Raw genomic sequence first — 17,086 nt, 5'->3', positions numbered from 1 at the left:
AGTGATGAGGGGTCGCCGAGATCGGGAGAGAGGCCAGGCGGTGGCAGCCCCACGGGGACCTCGGGGCCGCTGGGTCCCCTTCCCCAGCCCCCGCCAAGCCCACCCGGGTAAACACAGCGCCGCCGCTAGACGCCGCCGGCTCCGCCCCAGCCGCCGCTAAGCCCCTCCTTTCGAGAAAGCCGGGGGCCGCCCCTGGAAGTGGTGGGCGGAGGGACCGGAGGAGGGGCGCTCCGCCGCGCTGGAGCCCAGCGGCCCGGGCGCGGAAGCCGGCATGGAAGGCGCGGCGAGTGACCCGTACCGGCGGCCGGCGCGGCGCACGCAGTGGCTCCTGAGCGCCCTGGCGCACCACTACGGGCTGGACCGCGGCGTGGAGAACGAGATCGTGGTGCTGGCCACCGGCCTGGACCAGTATCTGCAGGAGGTCTTCCACCACCTGGACTGCCGAGGGGCCGGCCGCTTGCCCCGCGCCGACTTCCGCGCGCTCTGCGCGGTGCTGGGACTGCGCTTCGAGGGGGCTGCCGCCCCCGGGGAGGCCTCCGGGGATACGGCCGCCGGAGACACGAACTCTGGGGACGTGATCTCGGGGGACGCGGCCGCTGGGGAGGCCGCCGAATGGGACGAGGATGCCGAGGAGGAGGCGCGCCTGGCGCTGCGCGCGGAGCCGCCCGAGCTCACCTTCCGCCAGTTCCACGCGCGCCTCTGCGGCTACTTCGGCACCCGCGCCGGGCCCCGTCTGCCCCGCGGCGCTCTGAGCGAGCACATCGAGACGCAGATCCGCCTGCGCCGCCCGCGCCGCCGCCGCCGCCGAGCTGCGCGCCCGCCCGGCACCGACAGCGGCCCCGACGGCGAGCGCCTGGCGCGGCTGGAGGAGGAAAACAGCAGCCTGCGCGAGCTGGTGGAGGACCTGCGGGCCGCGCTTCAGAGCAGTGACGCGCGCTGCCTGGCGCTGCAGGTGCGCCCGCGGCAGGGGCGGAAGGCGGTGGGGGGGAAGGGCCGACCCCGGCGACCGCGGCGGGCTGAGAGCCCCTCCCGGGCAGGAGGGGACGAGCAGGGGGCAGCCCGCCTGGCTTGAGCCTACTTGCCGCCCAGCCACTCCACCCCCTCGGGGCCTCTCCCCTACTCACATCGCCCATTCCACCCCCAAACCCCAGTCCCAGTGAGGAAACCATCCCCACCCGCACCCGTCTCCTTTTGCCCTCTGATCCAGGCCCGGACCCTTCCAGGAAACCCGGACGGTCTCACATAGGCCTCTAGAGGCTTCCGGGAGGCCTAGGAGATAAGGTGTGAGGAAGACTCTGTCCGGCCCTTAAGGAGCTCCCTGCCTAACGGGGTCTACCGGCAGCTGTATGCAGTCACTCAACAAACATTGCAGGGCCTGCCTCGGGGCCTGGCCTCGCGTCCCCGGGCCTAAATGGTGTCACACCGGCGATCGGGCAGGCAAAGGCCACCCAGCGCTGTGGGGGCCAGGCGCCGAGAGAGGCACGGACCCAGGGCAGGCTTCTGGGATTCAGTCAGCAAGCGCTTGAGCACCAGCGTTGTGCCAAAGGGGATGAGAAGAGGTGCGGGATCAGACGAGGCCCAGCACAGCCTCGGAGGGCGCTGCCTGCTCCCCACGCGGCACGGGCACAGCCCCGAGGCGTAGGGAGAGACCCAGAAGCGCCCAGGGGTCCAGGCGCAGATTTTAGTGCCCAAGGCAAGGGCCGCGCCCACGGGCATCCCAGAAGCGAAGCCTGGGGCGGGGGGTTACTCTTGTTCTGTGGAGTAAGATCGTGCAGGATCATTTGTTAAGTCTTTGCTGCTGCTGCTAAGTCACGTCAGTCGTGTCCGACTCTGTGCGACCCCATAGGCGGCAGCCCTCCAGGCTCCACGGTCCTCAGGATTCTCCAGGCAAGAATATTGGAGTAGGCTGCCATTTTCCTTCTCCTTTCGTTAAGTCTTTACTGAACACCTACTGTGTGCCAGGCCTATTTTAGGCGCCTGAAGGCACAGCAATAAACGCAACAGAAGGAAACCTCCCCGTTAAGCGGCTAGGAGTGGCGCAGGGCCGGGGAGATGGGCCTGAGGCCAAGAAGAGGGGACCACCTCTGTGGGCTGGAGGCGGAGTGCCCCAAGGGCAGGAGGTGGAGAAGAGTCTGGGGACTCACTGGAACCGCGCAAAGAACAGCGCGAGCTTCGGGCCTCGCTGGCCCGCATCCATTACCCGGGGGCACCCATTACCACCGGACGGTGCGAGCTCCTGTCTTAGCAGAGTTAGGGCGAGGGCTAACCGAGCACATGGCCCCGGTGGGTTTGCTCGCGCGCTCTGGGCCGGGTCGGGATCCCGCGCGAGGCGCTCACCGCCTGCCCTGCCGCCCTGTCCCTGCAGGTCGGCCTCTGGAAGAGCCAGGAGGGCGCCCAGGAGGCGGCGCGCGGCGAGCCCGAGGCGGCGGCGCGGGAGCTGCGGCAGGCGCGGGGCGCGCTGGCGGCGGCCGAGGCCCACGCGGGGCGGCTGCGCCGGGGCCAGGCCGAGGTGCGGCGGCGCGCGGAGGAGGCCCGGGAGGCGGTGCTCCGCAGCCTGGGGCGCGTCCGCGAGCTCGAGGCGCTGGCGCGCCAGGTGCCCGGCCTGCAGCGCGGGCTGCGGCGGCTGGAGGGCGAGCTGCGGCGCTACAGGTGAGCGGGGGGCTGGGGTCGGGGATCCCCTCCCGTTTTCCGGGGCTTTCCTCCTCCCCACTCGTTCTCATGGTTCGCTGTTGTTCACGGATCCACTCATCCATCCATCCGGCCAGGGGCCTGTTCACCCATCAAGTCCCGCTATTTGCATATTCATGATGGGCGGGTAATAGGATATGTTTATTCATATTTGTTTTGACTGATCAGTGCGATACTATGATGGCAACAGCTAAGAGTTCCTGAGCACCTAAGATGGGCAGGCCTCTGAGCACTCAGGTGACTTAACTCACGAGTCCCCCCAGCCGCCAGCCCTGGGAGGCAGGTACCACGCTGTCCCCCTTCTCCAGGTGAGGAGACAGACGGGCCGGAGCCCTGTGCTAGCTCCGCCAGGGCAGGACACTGGACTTGGGACCAAGGTTCACACCCTGGCAGGACCTCTGCCGACGTGACACCTTGGGAAAGTCACTGGCCCCCTCCGAGCCCCCGTTTCCTCTTGGGTGGAATGGAGACTGCGGTTCCTGCCTGCCCGCGTGGCTGTGAAGACGCCGTGAGGCCCTGCCTGGCTCATTTTGGTGCTCAGTGAACAGAGCTCCCACCGTTTCAAATTCCAAGGCGCCCCGCGTGCCTCCCACGTGTACTGAGCACCGGCTCTGCGCAGCAGCTGTGTGAGGCTGCAGGGGGCCACTGTGAACAGACGCGCTGGGGGCGGGGTTACCTGGCGAGATGCGAGATGGGCCAGGGGCGGGAGGAGGGGAGAGTGCTCCAGAAAACGAAACACGGTAGGTAAAGGGCACAGACAGGAGGGACCTGGGCTGGAGGCATGGAGCGGGAGAGGCAGGCCCGGACCGGGCCAACCCAGGTCGCGGCGAGGACGTCAGCCTTTCCCTCGGGACAGCATGAAGCCGTGGAGGCTTGTGGGGGCTGCTATCCGCCTCCAGCCCGAAAGGAAGCTGGTCTGGCCCGGCCTGGCGGGCGGGGCAGCCAGAAGGGATGGCTTTGAACCTAGTTCCTCACTGGGCGGACAGTGTCCTTGAGTTCTGAGGTGCTCTCAGTGGGGACATGGAAAAGCACAGTGCTGGAAGGAAGTCGCCCGCTCCTGCAGCTCCAAATGTTTGGACGGCCACTTCCTGTTTGCAGAGCTGATCAGCTGGGGAGCAGGGCTCGTTGGCCTAAGGCCCATATCCAGCCTTGGATCTTTCTCCAAGAAGAGAAATAGACAGTCTCTTCTTTCTTTTGACCTAAAAGAACTGTCCTTTACAGCATGGTTGTAAAAGTAACTCGACACATTCATATAGCTCTTCAGAGGACAGAACGTGGGTACACAGGCAATGCATGATCTAATCAGCTCAAGACTGCAAGGGAGAGGTCTGCCCATCTTATAAACTGTGGGAAGTGAGGTTCTGAGAAGTGAAGTGACATACCCAGGGCCTCACAGCCAGAAAGTGGAGAAGGAAGGTCTGTCTGCCACACAGCCTGTGTTCTTTCTTTATTTCCACTTCACCTTCTTTGTTGTTGGCTCATGGTTACAAGATGGCTGCTGCAGCTCCAGATCTCATGTCTGCTATCCAGGCGTAAGATGGACCAGTGACATTGAGGGCCAGAAGGATTTTCTGCTAGTGAGCTTTGCCTTGATATTCACCCCCCACCCCCCGCTTCTCCCTCTGGAACTTGCACCTCCTCCAACTTGGCCAGAACTGCAGCATGTGGCTGCCTCTACCTGCAAGAGTCAGGTGATGCTGATATCCCAAACCAAACTGGGGCTCCTGGTTCGATCCTTGGGTCAGGAAGATCCTCTGGAGAAGGAAGTGGCAACCCACTCCAGTGTTCTTGCCTGGAGAATCCCATGGACCGAGGAGCCTGGCGGGCTACAGTCCATGGGGTCGCAAGAGTTGGACACGGCTTAGCAACCAAACCACCACTTTAGGAAGGAAAAGGAGCAGATCCTACAGAGGCCCCAGAGGCTACGCCCGGCGAATGCGGAAGCCCAGGGCCAGACAGTGGCCCTCCTGCGGTGGTTAGGTGGTGGCCGCCACTTATTTCCCAGCCCCTAAGCCTGGCCCCGCCCCGGGAGCAGCCCTCCTCTGTCCGTTTGCTCTAGTCAGAGCTTGCAGGTTTGCAGGCTGACTTGCCCCCAACGCTCTCTGTCTTTGAAGAAAGGAAAGGGAGGGGAACAGAACAGCCAAGAACACTGGTCACAAAACCAAGCTCGAGGGACCCAGGACTCGGCTGAGCTTCCCGACTCCACACCAGCCTCCTTCCCCTGTGGAGCCCCTCCTCAGGTGTGACCTCAGCCGCTCTTCCTCGCTGCTCAGGAGGAACTGCTCTGAGTTCTTTCTCGAAGTTGGGCCTTCACCTCCCTTCCCAAGCCCTGCCCTGTCTCTCGGGGAAGCTGCCCCCTCTCATCTCTCTGGCGTTGCCGTAACCCCAGCCTGTCCAGTTCTCCCCGTCATGATGGGGATGGCCACCCTGAGCCCAGCTTTGACAGACATTAGGACCCTGGAGGGTCCCCCGATCGCGGTGTGTGTGGGGGGTGTTCCCTCTCTGTCCCCACCAGGGCCTGATTCTGGGCTGCTTTCTAGATGCCTTTCTTAGCTCAAGGTTTCTCACTGCACAGCTGGTGAGAAACTGGGCCCCGCACCTCAGGCAGCATCCCGAAGCAGTCGGAGGGGTTTTCTCGCCTCTGTCTGTGGATGAGACGGCCCCTGGATGGGCCCCCTCCTCCTGCAGAGGACTGCTTGTCTTCACGCAGCACGCAGGGACCCCTGCCCCTGTGCCACCTGGGCCTCAGACCCCCAGTCCTGACCCCCTGGGGGCATTTCAGCTCCACCTCCCACTCCCCACACAAGCCGGGCATCTTACCTTCTAATCTGTGACCTTGGCTCTGCATTCTCCTAAATGGTAAGGTTTTCTCCAGCACTTCTGTGTGTTCGAAGATAGAAAGGGTGCTTCTCATAGCACCTCCATCCACCGTCTTGACTAGGAACCCAGGAGAACAGACAGGAGATATTTAAGCCATTGGAGACCCTCAGGTATTTGTCCCACATTTCCTAACCACCCTCCACGGACAAAGCCCTGTGCAGATACGCTGGGCACACAGAACAGACACAGGCATGCCCACTGCCCTCTGAGGGTCCCTGGGCCTGGGCAAAGCAGGCCATGAACTTGACGCGGGGACACGCACGTGCTTTGTGCAGAGGGGCCCAAGGGAGCGACCACAGCCTGCAGAACCAGGAGGGGCCTGGATCTCATACAAGCATCCCGCACATCAACGCGGCCACAGCCTCCTGGAGCTCACCCAGCCGGCCCGCCTGCAGAGGAGGGCTGCTGGGCCCATCAACCTCGGGGCTCCTGCTGCGCACAGCTGGCCTCCTCAGGCTCACTCGGCCCAGACAGCAGACTCGGCTCCTCCAAATCCCGCAAGACAGTCCCTCCTCCCGGCACACGTGTGACCAGAGTGGGCACAACTGATGATCCCGAGGGGAAGACGCGGATTACGATGCGGTAATGCAGTTTCACACGGAATATTTAACACCACGATTTATACGATGCCGTTTAGCCCTCCATCCGAACACAGTGTTTCCTTGTCACTTCTCCCAAGCTACACCCAAACACTCTCCAGCTTTCTCTCCTCACTGTCTCTTTCCATCAGCCAGGTCTCTTAATGAGTGCCAGAAAGTCTGACTCACTTAAAAAAGGAGCTGGCTTTTACTAAAGTTTAGATGATACCAACTTCAGGCATGGCTGGATCCAGGTACTTAAACAATGTCACCAGGATACAGAAGCTCTGGGCTTCGCTCCCAGGCAAGGTCTCTCCCCTGGCAGCCTTTGAGGCACTGACATCTACAAAGCTCCAAGTCCCGTAGGGAGACCATCTCTGGTCTGAGTCAGCCTCCTGAAGCGCCAGGCTAAGCCTCAATGGACCAACTTGGAAGCATGTTCGTCCCTGAACCCACCAGGAATCAGGATCATGTGATGCCCTGACTGGCCAGACTATGGTGACTGACCTACCGAACACACACATACCCGGGGGGAACCCTGCCGAACTCTGGGTCTGAGCTCCTCCCGGGAGAATCACAGGAGTGCACGTCCCAGAAATGTTGAATAATGCACACCCCAAAGTCAGCTCTTGCCGGCCGCTGAACGGTTCGCGATGTTTGGGGGCACTCTGCACCCTCCCCGACCTCCCTGTCCTGTGCCTCAAAAGTTGCCGGGAGGATGGGCAAGTCAGCCCAATAAGGATGGGCTTATAACCGGTCTCCGGGCCCAGCCCACGAACCCTGCGAGGAAGCAGGACGGCTTGAGGTTCTTAGGCCAGCACCCAGCCCAGGGCCCCGAGGAAGACAGTGAACGAGCAAGTGTCGGGACCAACGGGCGTGTGGACAGAAGCAGCCTCGGGAACGTCTTGGCAGCAAAGGCACGGGCATCCAGCCCCGGGCAGGCGCCGAGCCGTCCCGGGGCCTGACCCTGCCTCCAGCAGAGCCGCCCTCCACTTGGTGACCACAGATTCTCTTGAAACTCAAGTCTCAGCCATCTCTCTGCCCACCGCCCCTGCCCTGCGCTGTCGAGGAGAAGCTGGCCCTTTAAGACACCTGGCCAGGCAGCCTGGGGCCAGCACTGCTGGGCAGGGGGAGGCGGGGGTGGGCTCCACCTTCAGAAAGAGACCAAAAAGCCAGCTCAGCTGGAGCTGAAGAAAGAGCCACCCGGCCTCCTCCGAGGCTTTGTTGTGTTTGCCAGGAAGGATGAAAAGACTGGAGTGGGGGCAGTGGAGACGGAGGGAGGCAGGGGCCCGCCCACTGGGCTGCCCTCCACAAAGATGAGGGCTTTGTGGGCCACTGCCTTTCTCCCGCCCCACCAGGAGGTTAGGGGGGCAACGTCAGGGGGACAGGAGGGTGGGGGGCGAGGGGCCATCTGGGGCAGAGGGGGGATGCAGCTCCCAGTATCCTGAGAAACCAGCGTGTGGGTGGCCGCTCGTGGGAACCAAGGCCTTTCCCGGGGACAATACCCCAACTCACAAAGGGCCAGTGCTGGCCGGGCGCCTGCCGCACCGGACCACCCCGGCCAAGCCACAGAGGGGGTTCAGGGCAGGGGGCAGGCTTGGGAGGCCCAGCCAGGCCTAGACTTGAATCCCAGCTTTCCCAGACGCTTACACGGGCCCTTGAGCTGGTCCCTGCCCTCTGTGAGCCTCCCTTTCTTCGCTGTGATCACCCCCCTAGCTGGGTGCTGGGTGATCAGTGAGGTGGGGGCAGGGCGGTGCAGACTGGGGTGCAGCTCTGGGGCACTGACCTGTGTGCATCATTCTTGCGGCTGTGAGCCTCCGTATCCTCATCAGTAAGACGGGGCAAGAACAGTAACTGTTCTGACACCCACTTCACAGGGAATTTGAAGATAAAGTGCCAATACATAGGAAGCACCTAGAATGCTGCTTAGCACTGAGAAGATCCTTGATAAAGCGGGAGATGACTGTTATATCTCTCCCTTCTCACAGCATCCCCACAAACAGTAATGGTGATGGCAGTCGGTGTTGTTGATAGGAACCGGAGGCCGGCCCTGGAGAGAGTCTGGCCCTGGGAGCCCGCTGTGCCTGAGGACCTCCGCAGGCAGTGGGCAGTGTCCGCTGAGTGTCAGGGGCCTGCCGGAGGTGCAGAGTGTGGGCAAGCACAGAGGGGGCATGCGTGATGCCGGCCGGGGCATCTCTCGGGGGAAGGCCATCACTCGAGCTGGGGTGCTGAAGGGTGAATAGGAGTTTTCTCGGGGACGGCAGATTCAGGTCACTGTGAGTGCAAACAAAGGCCCGGCGCCTCGAGGGAGCAGGGAGACGGACTGTGGCTGGTGGGCGTGAGGTGGGGAGCGACAGAGGGTGCTGGGAGCGCAGGTGGGGATGGTGAAAGGCCCTGAGGCACGAGGCCTTTGCCCCAGAGAATGAGCAAGACAAACGGAGTGAAGCGGCTGCTCTGAGCTTCACGTGCTTCTTCAGGCTGTGGAGAGAGATGGGCAGACGGGGAGAGGAGGTGAGGCCGGTGAGAGCACTGCTTCTGGGTGCAGCGCCCGAGAAGGGACGGCCCCCAGCCCACACCCCGAGGGCCCACCTGGAGCTGGGTGGAGCCTCTCCGCCCCAGCCACTTCCTCTGCAGGGCAAAACAGACAGGAGAGCGGGACGCAGCGGAAGCCTGGACGAGGGGAACCTTCCTCTGGGTGGAAGAGCCGGCAAGGGGTCACCCAGAGCGAGTCTTGGTGCCCTCCCGTCACGCTGGGTCAGGGAGCGGGCGTCACCCCAGTGCCAGCAGAGCGCTGCGATGACCCGTGGGTGTCAGCGCAACGTGGGCCGGATGCTGAGCCGGGGCCTCGGGGCTCAGGGGAGTGCACACCGTGCCTCGGGACCTGCACATGGTCACGTTCACAGTCACAGACCCCGGGAGCCAAGCTCAGCAAAGGTTCCCACTGGGCACAGGCTGAGGAGGCGGGGGTCAGGCAACTGGCTCCTCTTGACTCCAGGGGGTCCTGCTTGAGCACAAGAAGCCTTCAGTGGGCGGTTAAGTGAAAGTGTGAAAGTGTCAGTTGCTCACTCTAGTCCAACTCATGGCGACCCCAGGGACTGTGGCCCACCAGGCTCCTCTGTCCACAGGATTCTCCAGGCAAGAATCCTGGAGTGGGGTGCCATTTCCTCCTCCAGGGGATCTTCCTGACCCAGGGATCGAAGCCAGGTCTCTGCATTGCAGGCAGATTCTTTACAGTCTGAGCCACCAGGGAGGCCCCAAGCAGGCGGTTGTCACCCTGCTTATTAACTCATATGCAGAGCACATCATGAGAAACGCTGGGCTGGGTGAAGCACAAGCTGGAATCAAGATTGCCGGGAGAAATATCAATAAGCTCAGATACACAGATGACACCACCCTTATGGCAGAAAGTGAAGAGGAACTAAAAAGCCTCTTAATGAAAGTGAAAGTGGAGAGTGAAAAGCTGGCTTAAAGCTCAACATTCAGACGACTAAGATCATGGCATCCGGTCCCAGCACTTCATGGGAAGTAGATGAAGAAACAATGGAAACAGTGACAGACTTTATATTTTTGGGCTCCAAAATCACTGCAGATGGTGACTGCAGCCATGAAATCAAAAGACGCTTGCTCCTTGGAAGGAAAGCCATGAGCAACCCGGACAGCATATGAAAGAGCTGAGACGTTACTTTGCCAACAGAGGGCCGTCCGGTCAAAGCTGTGGTTTCCCAGTGGTCGTGTGACGCATCTTCAGAGATGTCCCTCAGACACGTGGCCTTCACCACACTATTAAAGGCAGAAGGCAGGCGGACATCGGTCCTCTTCTACCCGGAAAAGCACGGCCTGCCCCCAAACCCCTCATGCACGGCCAAGTGAGAGTGGTAGCCAGGGCAGGGCCCACGGACAGGAGCCGGGCGAGCAGAGACAGCGAGGAGGGAGGAGCCGGCAACAGCCTGCTGAGCTGTCTGATGGACAGCATCCCCCAGAGACGCCTACCCCCAGCAAATGCGTGTCCCCGGCCGGATTCCCTCAGGGCACAGCCTGGGCCCACACTTCCACTGACAGCCTAGGGTCTGGGTGGTGGCCTCCTGCCGGGAGAAGGGTCTTGATTAAAGCCAGTGTGTGCAGTGGTCATGTACAGATGTGAGAGCTGAACCATAAAGAAAGCTTAGCACCGAAGAATTGATGCTTTTGAACTGTGGTGTTGGAGAAGACTCTTGAGAGTCCCTTGGACTGCAAGGAGATCCAACCAGTCAATCCTAAAGGAGATCAGTCCTGACTATTCATTGGAAGGACTGATGCTGAAGCTGAAATTCTAATACTTTGGCCACCTGATGCGAAGAACTGGCTCACTGGAAAAGACTGATGCTGGGAAAGACTGAGGCAGGAGGAGAAGGGGCAACAGAGGATGAGATGGTCGGGTGGCATCACCGACTCAATGGCCATGAGTTTGAGCAAGCTCCGGGAGCTGGTGATACACAGGGAGGCCTGGCGGGCTGCAGTCCGCAGGGTCGCAGAGTCAGACACACTTAGCGACTGAACAGCAATCTGTGTCGTAAATGTGTCCTTCGGAAAGGGATGGCGATCCCGCCAAGGCCACCCAGGCGGTCAGGGCACAGCCCAGGCGGGACTCAGTCCTCCGGCACCCAGGAGTCCCGGGCTCTCCTGCTTCCGTCGGGGTGGGCTCGGAAACAGCCTCAGCTCTGTGCCTCTGAGGTTATGTTGGGGATGCTCTGTGACCCCATGTTCAGAACCCTGCTTTCCCAGTTGCAGGCCGGGCCGGTGGCCTCAGGCACGCAGATGGGTGACGAGCAGACCATGTCATTGGTTCTGCAGGCCAGGGGCAGCCTCCCAGGACCCGGGTGGCCTGACTGCCAGACCAGTCAGTTGCCTTTGGCCGTGACGGTGGTCACGGTGGTGGGGGCCCCACTCCGGCCCCAGCGTCCTCCAGTCTGCCCACATGCACACCTCCAGCTGTGCCAGGCTCTCTGTTCCTCACACCCCAAACCTCTCCCTGCCTACTTCAGGCGCCCTGACCACACTGGGGGACTCCTGACAAATTCACATCCACCCAGCCGTCTTAGCTACATCCCATGACGTCTTCAGAGGCCCTGGCCTCTGCTCCGTCATCTCTGATCACCCCTGGCCTTCCCATCTTCCATTTATTTCTGTCGTGACTTCGCCGGTTCCAGGTGGCCCCGAGCGAGGCCGGCTCCCGCAGGAGGGACCGCTTCACCGCGTGCACCGTTTCCAGCACACACAGTGGCTGCCACACTGCTTCTGTCGGACACATTACAGAGCAGAATTAACAGCCGGGACTGGAGGGGGGGGTGCTTGGACACCCCTTTGCACCTGGCCCCCAGTAAAGGCAGCACCCCACATTCAGCCGGGAGCAGAAACAAGGGCCAGTTGAGAAGGGCGCCCCGGCCCCAGCCCTCTCCACTGCCTGCACCCTCCGCTCCGCGGGCTTCGTTTTTAGCCCTTCCTCCACGGTCCCCCGCTGAGCCCGCCTTCCTACTGTTGTTTGTTGTTTCCTCTGAGCCTTCGCTCAGGAAAGGCAGCCGGCCTGAGAGCCTCTGGGACCTCCGGCCGCCTGGCGCCCCCGCTCCTAGCCAGGCCTCGAGTGTCCACTCTGCCCAGGAGCTTCCTGAAGCTTAGGGGCCGCTGGGTGTCAGAGGGACGAACAGAGGGAGGGAAGCAAACACGAGTGACGTTTTCCATCCAGCTCAGAAAAAAGCTGAATCCGGGGATGTTCCATGGTCTCCGACTGGACCATCTTGCTGAGCCATTTGGGTACAGCCCAAGTCATTCAAACGGTAACCCACGATTGCCGTGGGTGTTTTGAGATGGAATTCAAGTTCACAACCAGTTTCACTGGAGTAAGAGAGACAGATGATCCTGGATAATCTGAGTGAAGCCGAATGCCTGTAAGTGAGGCTGAGGGCTTCCCTGAAACAACAGGGTCCCACTGCATCCAGGGCTCCAGACACCTATGAGCCCCTCCTCTGGATTTCAGACTTGCTGGACTGGCCCCCCAGCCACAGGGGCCTCTTCCGGGTGGTAAAGCTCTTGAGACAGCTCTGCAGGGACAGGTGTGAACATAGGTGGGCATCCCCTCTGGCCCGCCTTCTCTGGTTGAGCCCTGGCGCCTGCAGGGGCTGAGGCAGGAGGGGAGCAGCGCCCCGTTTTGGTGCCCTTGTGGCATGAGGCCGCGCGCTGATTCGCCTACATGACCCCTCGTGTAACTCCCAGGCAGCTCTCTGTTTATCACTGACGGCACTTTAGCCTGCAAGTAGCAGATAACTCTGCTCAGAACGGCTTAAACCACAGGAACACAAGCTCCTGCATGAGAAGCCCAAGGGAGAGCAGCTCAGTGATGTGTGCAGGTACCCAGTTCTCCAGCTTCCGACTCGGGCTGCCTCAGCTTGTCACCTTGGTCTATCAGCAGAGGCCCCTCATGGTCACAAGATGGCTGCCATTGCCCCAGGCATCACTGCCACATCCAGAGACAGAAAAATAACTTCCTCCTTCAACTCCTCTGTTCCCAGAGATTCTCCTGGAAGACATCTTACTTCTCACCGGCCAGGATCGCATCATATGCCTGTTCCTAAACAAACCTTTGACAAAAAGAAGGAATCACCATGGTCAGCTTAGACCAATCAGGTCTCCTGTCTGGAGGCACTTGGCCACGTAGCGTCTGACGGAATAACTGAGATTGTGCCAACGAGACAGATGGGTGTGCCTGTTTGGTTTGTTGTATTTGGTTTCTATGCAACCATAACAGATTACCACCAATTTAGGCACTCAAAACAACATCCATTTATGATCTCACATTCTGCAGGCCAGAATTCCAGGCAGGCTTGTCTAGTCTCTCTGCCTGGGCTCCCACAAGGCCGAAATTAAGGTGCCGCTGACCTGGGACTCAAGAGAAGAATCTGTTTCCAAGCTCACCCAAGGGGAGCTGAATTCAGGTCCTTATGGTTTTACGACTATAATCCTTGTCCTTTGCTGGCTGTTGGCAGGGGTCGCTCTCCACATACTGCCTCCCGTGGGCCTGTTCATCCTCCAGCCAGCAATGACCCAAGTCCTTCTCATACTTCACGTCTCCCTGACTTCCTCTTCTGCACCAGCCAAGACAGTTCTCTGTTTTTAAACTGTGATGAGGTGGAGATAATACCCAGGCTTAAGGTCAGCTGTCCCCTATAACGTAACAGCATCCCAGGAGTGACACCTCACCACATTCACAGGTTGCAGGAGTTAGGGTGTGGGGTCTTGGGGGGTCGTTCCTAGGGGACAAGGTGTCTCCATGGGAACAGTATCCCCACCAGAGACATCCTGGACATTCACTCGGAGGGCCTGCTTGTCTCAATGACCAGGTGGGCAGTGTTCCAGGCACTTGATGGGGGTGGGTGGTTCCCAGGGACACAGGCCTTTGGGTAGGTCCTGTACCACCCACCAGGGTTACCTTGTACCCCAAATAACTTCCAAATGCCCAGCTGGGTGTTCATCCCACGAAAAACGTGGTTTTCACTGTAATTATCTGAGACTACCATCTAACTCTGCTTTACATATAAACACAACTTTTTTTTTGTACAGTTTTAATACACAGAGTCTTAGAACGCAATGCTGTGTCAATTGAGGAAAGGTTATGTTATGGTTTGTTTGGAATTTTCCAAGGGTTGCTCATCATTTTATAAACACATCGCAGATGATAACAACACTTGTGAAGCTTAACCAGCTGGTGCGGAGCTCCTGTGTCCGCTGGCGTCCGTCACTCCGTGTCCCAGGGAGTCTGCGTATCTATCTGTCTCTGTGTCCACCTGTCCATCCATCCATCTATCTGAATACCGTTTCCTAGCCCTTATATCGATGTCAAATATAGGGAAAGAGTGTCACGAATATCCGATTGAGTATTACCTTACCTCTCTGAAATTCAAACTAAGCTACTATTAAATAGGTTTAATCATCTAAAAGTTTTTTATACCTTGAGTGTTTACATATTGAAATGTGTACTGTAAAATTCATTTCTCTCTCCTTTAAATCACAAAGCAGCAGTTCAGTTCAGTTCAGTCGCTCAGTCGTGTCCGACTCTTTGCGACCCCATGGACTGCTACTACCAGGCCTCCCTGTCCATCACCAACTCCCGGAGTTGACTCAAACTCATGTCCATCAAGTTGGTGATTCCTGCTATCTCACCCTCTGTCGTCCCCTTCTCCTCCCGCCCCCAATCCCTCCCAGCATCAGGGTCTTTCCAATGAGTCAGCTCTTCCCATCAGGTGGCCAAAATACTGGAGTTTCAGCTTCAGCATCAGTCCTTCCAATGAACACCCAGGACTGATTTCCTTTAGGATGGACTGGTTGGATCTCCTTGCAAGTCCAAGGGACTCTCAAGAGTCTTCTCCAACACCACAGTTCAAAAGCATCACCCAAAGTTTTTTCAAAGTATATGTAAAGACAAGGTCTATCCCTTATTCAGCTCACTTTGGGATCTTCCAACACAACCATTTTTTATAAGACATATAAACATAACCTCCTTTTATAAGAGAGTGGCAATTTGTCAAAGGTGGGGTCCTCTGCTGTGAGGGGACAGAATGAGTGGCTGCGGGACATGGCCAGGGTCTGGCTCCACCAGTGCCCAGATCTCACAATGCACTGCTCTCCAGGCGTTTGCCAAAGTCCAGACACTCTCCCAGGATCTGTGTCAATTTTTGCCATCTCTGTGTCAAACCTGTATCATTCGTGTTTAGTTGCTATTTTCCCTGAAATCATCTCACTCTTTTTACTTAATGGATTTAAAGAGATAGCCCCTGGTGGCTTGGGTGGTAAAGAATCTGCCTGCAATGCAGGAGACCCAGTTCAATAACTGGGTCAGGAAGATCCCCTGGAGGAGGAAATGGCAACGCACTCCAGTTTTCTTGCCTGAAGAATCGCATGGACAGAGGAGCCTGGCGGGCTACAGTCCGTGGGCTCTCAAGAGTCGGACACGGCTGAGTGACTGAGCATTTGAAGGGCAGTTGTCAGAAACAGGGCGAAGACGCTTCGATGTGTTCATTAGTTGCTTTTAATACACTCAGACTGAATAATTGGAGAAGGAAATGGCAACCCACTCCGGTGTTCTTGCCTGGAGAATCCCAGGGACCGCGGAGCCTGGTGGGCTGCTGTCTTTGGGATCGCAGAGAGTCGGACACAACTGAAGCGACTTACCAGCAGCAGCAGCGTAAATGATTCAGGTTAAAACCAACACACACACACCCCTCCTGCTCACCTGAGTCCTGCCTAAGGTCCCCCCGAACACTGGGCAGAGGCAGGACCCCCTGTGATCAGAAGCGCCGTATTTCATTTCAGGGCCATCGGCGTTTACCGGCGGATGAACGGGATTGAGATGGGGGCTGGGGGCAGGGGCAGTCGTGGAGGGTCCCACGGTCACGCCAGGGTCCTGGGGCAGGAGGCAAAGCTCCGCAGAAGCCCTCTCTTCACACCGCAGAACCCAGGGAGGGTCCGTCCGCTGGAGGCCTGGAGCCGGGAGCTGCCAGGACCGGAGGGAGAACTCAGGAACATCTGGCCCTCGTCAGGCCGTGTCGGAGGCCGGGCCGGGGCCAGAGGCGACCGCCGCCTCCAGCAGGAGGAAGATGTCCGGGGGGGCTCCGGGCGGTGGGCAGATGTGTGCAGCTGGAGGGGACACTCCGGCGGGACGAGGACTAGGGTCAGCTGGGCGTGAGGGCACGAGGGGGCAGCAGGCAGCGAGGGCCCGCTGCCCCCTTACGAGGGCCTGCACAGGGGGCGTTTGGCGACTCCTATGGGGCGACCGGCCTCTGCAGAAGCGCCCCCAGCCCCTCCGTGTCTCCCCGGGGACAGCGGCCTGCGTGGGCGGTGGTGGGGTCGCCGGCCAGGGAGGGCCTCCACCAGCCCTGTTGGCTCAGGTCCCGGGCCGGATCTGGTGCGTCTCCAGCTGTCCTTAGCAGCGCCAACCTCTCTTTTCAACAGAGAAGCAATGGCCTGGGTCAGAGGCGGGCGGAAAACAAGACCGGCCTACGCGGGCGGCTCTGCTGTTATTCTCTGTGTTTTCCCAGTTACCTCCTATCTTTGCAAGAGATGCCGGCTTTTCGCTCCTGGTGATAATGTTTCCCGTGAAAGGAAATCTGTTTTAGTCAACAGTTCAGCCAGGGGCCCCAAATGCCTGTGGTTAGGGGAGGTCCTGCTCAGTCTCTCGCCTGGAGGGTCCAATCCTCCGTGGGCTGGGCAGGGGGTCAGCCGCAGCCACAGGCCTGGGACGGCCCCGGTGTCTGAATGCTGATGCCCTTCTCACTGTCTTTCTGGAACAATCCAAGAGCAGAGGGACGGGAGGAGCTGGAATCCTGTCGGACGCGGGGCCCGTGCCCACCTGACCCGTTCTTCCTCTCATCACCTGACCTGCCGCCAACGGTGTCACTCACCCATGCCCTCATTCATTCATTCATACATCCGACAAACACCGACTGGCTGCTCCATCCTGTGCTGGGCCCTCCAGGAAACACCAACAGTCGCTGAAGACCACAGGAGCTCAGGGTGTCCAGGCGGGGAGGCGAGACGAGAGAGGGGGTCCTGGGGACCAGCCTGGTGGGCTGCACCTGACGGGCCGAGGGAGCCGCGGGGTCTCCGCAAACTCCTCCTGCTCTGTGCCGCAGCTTGCTCATCTGTGAAATGGCAGGAATGAGTGTAAGTCTTTCTTAGGGCTTCTCGGAAGAGTAGCTGCTGCTGCTGCTGCTAAGCCGCTTCAGTCGTGTCCAACTCTGTGCGACCCCATAGACGGCAGCCCACCAGGCTCCCTGGGACTCTCCAGGCAAGAACACTGGAGGGGGGTGCCATTGCCTTCTCCAGAAGAGTAGATAAGTTTTTCCACTGAAATACACAGAGCGCACTCATGCGATCTGGGAAACAGGTCAACAGTGAGGACTGACTGTGAAGCC

The 17,086-nt window shown here is 59.6% G+C and overlaps 1 protein-coding gene across 1 annotated transcript in view; it reads left to right on the top strand.

Moving 5' to 3' along the window:
* Nucleotides 1-244: 244 nt before the first annotated feature.
* Nucleotides 245-17,086, top strand: part of EFCC1 (EF-hand and coiled-coil domain containing 1) — a 30,100-nt gene continuing 13,258 nt past the window's right edge. Inside the window, exons 1-2 of the mRNA XM_052646112.1 lie at nucleotides 245-952; nucleotides 2,366-2,649. Coding sequence (XP_052502072.1) covers nucleotides 272-952; nucleotides 2,366-2,649 — 965 coding nt within the window. The 5' untranslated portion in view covers nucleotides 245-271. The remainder of the gene's footprint in view (nucleotides 953-2,365; nucleotides 2,650-17,086) is intronic.

This window comes from Budorcas taxicolor, chromosome 1 (genome assembly GCF_023091745.1).
Source record: "Budorcas taxicolor isolate Tak-1 chromosome 1, Takin1.1, whole genome shotgun sequence".
In the NCBI taxonomy this organism is placed as follows: domain Eukaryota; kingdom Metazoa; phylum Chordata; class Mammalia; order Artiodactyla; family Bovidae; genus Budorcas; species Budorcas taxicolor.
The sequence above is the reverse complement of the archived record's forward strand: the minus strand, read 5'-3'. Positions and strand labels throughout refer to the sequence as shown.